Source organism: Tupaia chinensis, unplaced genomic scaffold (assembly GCF_000334495.1).
Source record: "Tupaia chinensis unplaced genomic scaffold, TupChi_1.0 Scaffold147869_1, whole genome shotgun sequence".
Taxonomy (NCBI): domain Eukaryota; kingdom Metazoa; phylum Chordata; class Mammalia; order Scandentia; family Tupaiidae; genus Tupaia; species Tupaia belangeri.
The window spans coordinates 71,691-79,537 of record NW_006207719.1 but is presented as its reverse complement, the minus strand read 5'-3'; the positions used below and the strand labels follow the sequence as shown (position 1 = coordinate 79,537).

The following is a 7,847-nucleotide window of genomic DNA, read 5'->3' as shown; positions in this document are numbered from 1 at the left end:
CTTTCCCTAAACATACCCAAGATGGCTTTCCACACTGATGCAAAAGTAGACTTCCCTTAGAGACCAGAAGCTAGAACTTGACTACTCCAGCCTGAATTTCTTCCTTGCCCCATCTAATGTCCAAATTGTATATCTTTCACATATAAGCCAAGGGCTAACGGTACAGATAGATACTGTAAATTTTCAATGAGCCAGAAAGAGCTGGCCTAGATACACTTTGATGATGCCTCCATGAAAGGCAAATACAAAAATAACAGGCCATGAAATATCCTATTAGGGACTATGGGCAAGAAGACGATTATTTAAAGTGGAGTGTAAGAATTGCACTACTGTGATAGGAATTCTCTCAATCACCCCAAGAACTTTGAGGATTCTGTTTGTATCACACCATCATCAACCATTGCCCTGCTGCACACACATACTTTTCAGATGAGCAGTCATAAGTCCAAAAGTCTCAAGAACCAGCCTGGAGTCATGTGGCTATCAATCAAATGAATATGTGAAATGTTCTCCCCTCAACCCGGGGTTTGAGGTTTATTTCCCAAGGCAACCATTATCCAAATGTATGTGTGTGTGTGTGTATATATATATATATATACACACACACACACATATATATACACACACATATATACACATACATATATATACACATGTGTGTATATATACACACACACATATAATATACAGAAATATATGTATATGCACACACACACTATTTCATTTGTTCTATAGACAATTTTTTGTATTTGTAATAAATAGAAAATTTAAAATATGACTCTAAGAGTCTAAAGTGTATTAATAACAAACAATCATGTTTCACTATTTTATAGTCCCACTCTTGCTACTTTATCTCTACCACTGACTTTACCGTAGGATCTTTGCTATATATTATACCTCCATGATAAGTAAGACTTAACACTAGTGTCCTTTCTCTGTCCTACAAGTCCATTGATTTCTGAGTGACTGTTTTGAGGTGGGTCCTATTTGAGGTGCTAGAGAGGAGGGTAACTTAAACCTGATTCCTGATTTTAGAAAGCTTAGAGTCTGGCATTTCACATAGGTACTTTGTACACATTAAATTCACTATGACTTCATGACTATGGCTATATTGTGTATACACACACACACACACATATATATATTCTTTATATCTGTGTGTTGCTTCATACATGAGTTTGCACATGTACAAATGTTCTGGACAAGGAGTTTTTGAAGTATCTCTCTCCTAACAACTATTGAAATAATTTCATTAATATACATTGACCATAAAGTCACTGCTCAATCAATGTCATATAAAGAGCTGAGATAACTCTTCAAAGTCAATGTGCTGTCAGTATTTTCTCCAAAGACTTTCACGCAATGATAAATTTCAGAATTTGGAAGCACCGTATAGTATATGCATGCATCTTAATTTTTGCATGTGATCTGTCTTGGTCCATGAGTATTTTTCTGGCAATATACAGGAAGGTATGATAAACAAATGATAAAATTGGACAAGAAACAAATCAGTCTTTTAAATTTACAAATAAAGAAACAAAAAAGAGGCTGAATATCGAAGGGCCCTGTCAAAAAAAACATACCGCTGGTTAGCGTGAGAGGAGTGACCAGGACTCAAGTCATCTGACCTCCCTGCTGGTGCTGGTTCTGCTGCCTGTGCTCCTTTAGGGCCAAGTTACCCTGACGTCCCATCTTGACAGAGTCCAGAGCAGAGAATGAAACAGACTTGGGTTTCCGAACTGATGTTAAGAGTGTGTGTTAGGAGAACCTGAACAACAGCCTTCATCTCTGTAAGTCTTAATACAGTATCTCATCTTGTCTATAATAGAGGGAGACATATATCCTGCTTTATAGGATTCAAATAAAAAAATAAATGTACTTGCAGTGTCTAGAGCACAGAAGTAGTAAGTCTGCAAAAAGAGAAAAAAAGCTTTCGCTGTTATTATTGCACAGACCTGGCTGGATGTTTTTCTGAATCAAGGGAAGCAGATGGAGGGGTTCTAGAGGTCATCCATAGAAAACCCTGAATAACTTTTAAATAAACGTATGGAAAGGAGCTAGTGGAGAGAAGATTCCAAAAGTGGAAATAAGACCATTTCAGACTCAAAGGAATCTTCCCTATCATCTTTCAATCCCATGATTTAACCATCTGTCATGTATTTCCCCGGGCTGTGATCCCTAGTGCATCTTCCTTGTATGTCTCTAGTTGAGGAAGATGGAACTGGTACCTTGTTGGAGAAACACTAAGCTCTCAACTGACTTCCCAGAAACAGAGATTAAGCCAGTCAGGAAAATAGCAAAAGGTTAAGATGGGTGGAAATCGAAGGAGGGAGTGAGGAATGACCGTGCAGAGGCTAAAACATGTGCATAGTCTTAGTAGGAAGATTGCTGGAGCATTTCCTCTTCCCACCTTCACCACACCCCCAAAGAGTTCTGAGATAAATAAAAAAGGCATGGAGGGAGAGTAGTGCATAGATTGGTGATTCAGCAAGTATCTAGAAGTTTAAATATTTATATTTTATTACCAAGACAAGTAATTTGCAATACCATTATGCCCTTGTCATTTTTTAGTATTGAAATGTGTGTATATATATATAGACATACACACACACACACACATATACACACAGAGAAATGTATGTATGATAAATAAATGACAAAATTGGACAAAAGGAATCAAGGGGAAAAATAGAGAAGGATGACATTTAGGGGACACAGAAATAGAGGATTGCCTGTTGAAGAAAAAGTGTATATCTTCAACTGGTCTGGTGTAAAGTGCATTCATAATGGGTAATCTATTTTACAAGCTATAGTGATGTACAATGATTGAGTGTATAAAATAAATAAAAATAATAATAAAATGAAAAATAAAAAAATAACTCAGGTTTTTTTAACTTCACAAACAGTGAAGTTAAAAGTCTGAATATTGAAAAGACCTGTCCAAAATCACACAACTGGTTATTATGAGAGAATAAAACACCCAACCACCTACACACACACGTGCACACATATATGACAGCTCCTTATTGAAAAGTACAATTTTGGGGCCAACAGATGGCATAGAAGTTACATTGCTGGACTCCCACATGGCCTACTGCAGTTTGAGTCCCAGACCCGGTGGCTTGAAACTCACACTGGGTGCATATGCGCACCCAAGATCCCTAGAGGAGAATGGAGGAGAAGGGATTGTGGTGTGGCCACAATCCTGGAGGGATTATTTTTCACTTTCCCTCTTACTTCTCCTTACTCTCTCTGTCTCTCTCTCTCTGATGAGTATCTGAACCATAAGATAAAAACCTTTAAAAAAAATACAGCTTTCTTAGGATGAATTCTTTATAGTCACATTTAAGCAGTTATGAGTCCAGGTAGTCGACTGAATAGTTAAAATCAATATTGTCTAAAATAGTATCAAAGAAACTTAGCATCGTCCTAAACAATCTATTGGGTTGTTAGGAAAGTCATGACACATTTTTGTGTAGAAAAGCACATGACTTTCCTGACAACCTAATACATTCTTTATATCCTGTGTTATACTAAAGATTTTAAATAAGCAAATGCATGTTTAATGAGCAAAGCCAGCATTTACACATATGGTAGTATATCTGTAATGTGTTGTTTAGAAGAAATGTTTGAAGTAATATCAATGTTATAACACATACTTACTTCAGTAGTATATGACTCATGCATGTTTGTTAAAAGAAAGTCTGAAAGATTCTCTGCCAATGTGTCAAGATTTATGAGAGGAAAAATAGAATTCTAATTTCCTTTGTTTGCTTTCCTATTGTGTGACAAATTTTCTTACAATGAGCTTGAGTTGGTTTTGTCACGTAAAATGTATTTTAAAGAAATACAACAGTACTGCTTAGTGTGCATAATACACATGTTCTTAATCATAGTTCATTCCTTTAGAAAATTCTGTATTAGGTGAGGACATTGAGTTGACTGTCTACAAACTTCCAACGGAATTAAAAATCTGAAACATGGACAAGGAGCCCTGATGTAAAGGCACTCAAAGAGGAAAGAAAAGGAGGAAACACTGACTCATTCAATTGATTTCCCCTTTTTTGGGTCAAGCCAATGAGAAAAGAATTTCAGTATGCTGTTCTTTCCACTTACATGTGGAGCACATTATACCCATTCAAAATCTACCATTTCTACTGTCCAATCAAGTTCTGGTATTGGAATAGTTCACAATTCATATCATTTCACCAGTATCATGTTTATCCTTAACACCTTAATGAAGCTCTTTAAAAAAAAAAATTTACAACATAGGTAAATTGTCCGTTGATAGTTTGCTCTTCATTGGTTCATGTTCCTTCCTACAGTAATTCTATAATTTTATGTACTCCAAAAGCCAAAAATTTGATAACAGTGAGAAGAATGCACATTTATTGATATTCTGGTTTAAGCATACTCACAACTCTGTGAAGTATGTGATATTTTACTTTTATTTTAGCAATTAAAAAAGTCAGGGTAAGATTATAAATAAATTATAAGTAAATCTTCATGCTTATAAAGACTAGAGTCAGAATTTGGTTTCAGCCTAAATAGGAAACCTGTGTGTTTTTGGTTTGGTTTTTTTTTTTTTTTTTTTGGTAAGACTGTTTTGTTTCAAGTTTTCGATAGAACACATGTACTCGCCCAGAAAAAGACAGAGAGAGGGGACCAGCAGTTGGCATAATGGCTATATTGCTGGACTCCCTTGCAGTTGACCACAGTTTGAGTATCAGACCTGGTGGCTTAAACTCACACCAGGTGCGTGTGTGTGCATGGCCAAGATCCCGAGAGAATGGAGGAGAAGGGATTGCGGCATGGCCATCCCCCATGGGGGTGGGTGATTTCTCTCTTTCTGTCTGTCTCTGTCTTTCTGGCAAGTGCATGTGCCCTATAGCAAAAAACTTCTAAAAATGAATAAATAAATAAAGACAGAGAGAGTGAGAGACAATGAGAAAGTTCCCCCACATGAGGAATGCTCACCATAATCCCTTCTCCTCCATTTCTCCTTTTGAGATTCTGAGCACATACACACTGGGCATGTTTTGAAAGTCTCTGGATCTAGGACTCAAACCATGCAGTCAACCATGTGGGTTCCAGCTACCTAAATCGCCATGCCATGGGCTAGCCTCCAAGTCTTTTTTAAACACATACTTCTTGAACTGTTAGTTGAATCATCAATTCTTGTACATGCCAACATTCAACTTTAATACATGTTATTGTCTATATGTTTTCACTCTTTTTGTCTATATGGTATTTGTTTCATAAAAAATGATTTTGTTTTTTTTAAAAAAGGAACTGTGAAGATAGCAAGTGATGCTGCATATGGTTGACTGCAGTTCAAGTCCCAGACCTGGTGGCTTGCTTTCTTACTTTCTCTCTCTCTCTCCTCTCTCTCTTCTCTCTAGAGCACACATGTGCGCTGTAGCAAATTTTAAAATAATGATAAAATTAAATAATTCTTTAAAAAGGAATAAATACATAAGGAAAAGTATATAAGAGCTCATCTCATTGAGAAACAGTCTCTGCAACATTCTTTTGTGGGGAGTTACAACAGCCTTGCAAAGTACTTACTGCCATATTGTGATGCTCAGCTCAGTGACTCCCCTTAAACCTAAAGTCTCAACACTGAATCTAAATACAATATGTGACCTTGGTCATTCTCTGGCTCTATTTTCTACATCTATAAAATGATCATCTTTGAGAACATTTTCATTTCTATAATTAGTTTCTATACACTTCTAAGTGATGAGAGACTAAAGACTTCCCGCACTGTTCTTTGTTTGTAATCAGCTGGCACTACAATTTAGGATGCCAGACTTTCCGTATGGTAGTGCTGATTTGATTATGGTTAGAGGCTGTTGTGTCTCTAGTGTGTGTAGTTACAATTGACATTGATGGGTATAAAGCAGTTCACAGTGCTTATTAAATCTAGTCGTAGAATTTGAATGTCCTGGATTGCCTTTAGTGTTCTTATAAACTAAGTCATCCATACTTTGAAATCTGACCTTCCTTAGCATGAATAAGTCTGGATTTCAAAGTCATCTGTGGTTCCACAAAGAGTCCCTGAATACTTTTTTAGCTCCTGTGCCACACTCTGAAGGTCCAGTTCTAAATAAATTCTATTATGTGTTTGCTTTACAGGTGAACTCGAGCAAGCCTGTTATTGAAAATCTGGTTCCTGGAGCCCAGTACCAGGTTGTGATGTACCTAAGAAAAGGTCCTTTGATTGGGCCACCTTCAGATCCTGTGACATTTGCCATTGGTAAGTTGCAAGCTACAAGAATAATGACTATTTTTATATGCAAATCAGCTGCAGGGATTGCAATGTGAAAGGCCTATACCAGTTTGCCCAATGTTGCAGTTTCAGAGTAATAGGCAAATTGTAGGACATTAAACCATTGGAGGACGTGCCTAGCACTTACTAGAAAACACACACACACACACACACACAAAAAAAAGAGGCAAATATACTTACTGCAGTTTTCAATGATGGATAAAAAAAATGGAAACCCTATTAGGGAGAAGCTTAAAGCCATTGCTAAGACATTAAACATTTCTCCTTTGCTTTCTTTTCTCTCCCCTACTCCTCTTTTTCATAGTTCCCACTGGAATAAAGGATTTAATGCTCTATCCCTTGGGTCCCACAGCAGTGGTTTTGAGCTGGACCAGACCTTACTTAGGAGTGTTCAGAAAATATGTGGTTGAAATGTTCTATTTCAATCCTGCAACAATGACATCCGAGTGGACAACCTACTATGAAATAGCAGCGACTGTCTCCTTAACTGCATCCGTGGTAATCTTCTCTTAACTAACTGTCACACTTGCCTGTGTCGACAGACATGATTTTATGTGGCCAAAAAAGTTGGCATGATGATTAAAGCACTGGATCCCACATGGCCAACCATGGTTTGAGTTCTAGACCTGGCAGTTTGAAATAATGCTAGGCATCTTGCCTACGTGCCAGAAATCTCTGGAGGAGAATGGAGGAAAAGTGATTGCAGTATGGTCATCCCCGCTAGGGAGGTTGATTTCTCATTTTCTCTCTGTGTCTCTGTCTCTCTCCAGCAAGTGCAAGCACACTATGACAAAAAAAAAAAAAAAAAGAAAGAAAGAAAAGAAAAGAAAGGAAAAGTTACCTGTATCTTAGATTTTTAGTTATTTTTGCTTTTAAGTTTCTGGATGCTTGGGGATCTGTCTTTGTTTTTAAGAGGAAAAGAAATAATTATGTGAAACTAGCTTTTCTCCCTAATTGGATTATTTGTTAATCAAAATTTTTCCCTAATGAATTTGCTTAGAGTAGAACTATCAAGTACTGATTGTTTCTGTCTGCTCCTGAGGGGGAAAACAGCCAGTTCCCTGTAGGCGTTCAATAGCTAATTGACACTGCCTAACTCTAATGATGATTCTTGTTGGCACTTACAAATCAGTTGAATACCTACAAGGGCAGGCCATTAGAGGATGGTTTTCAAGGTAAAAATTGTTCTGAGACTGGCATAATTTTATTTTTAAAAAAAAGGTTTATTTTCATGAGTGAAAGAGGCATACAGAAAGAGAGAAGCAAAGAGACAGAATGACAGCACCACTAATGGAGTCTTATTATTGCAATCCACTCCCAGCCCTAGCCAACCTCAAATCATGGCACATGTGTGCTCCGTGTGTTCAGGGAGGTCTCCAGATGTGATCCTGGAACTTTTCCTGCAGGTCAGGCTCATTGCATTCTACTACTGTGCCACTGTTGTGCTCCCTGGAATCATTCTCAAAGTGTAGGTTACCTACAGGTTACTTGTAGTGTACACCATTGCTCTCTACCCAGCTGGCAACTCTGGTAATTGCCACCAACCAGAATTCCT

At 37.4% G+C, this 7,847-nt stretch overlaps 1 protein-coding gene across 1 annotated transcript in view; it reads left to right on the top strand.

Moving 5' to 3' along the window:
- The window catches only part of LOC102487445 (receptor-type tyrosine-protein phosphatase O), a 244,765-nt gene that overhangs the window by 175,307 nt on the left and 61,611 nt on the right, over positions 1-7,847 (top strand). The window contains exons 8-9 of the mRNA XM_006169943.3: positions 6,139-6,259; positions 6,597-6,790. Coding sequence (XP_006170005.1) covers positions 6,139-6,259; positions 6,597-6,790 — 315 coding nt within the window. The remainder of the gene's footprint in view (positions 1-6,138; positions 6,260-6,596; positions 6,791-7,847) is intronic.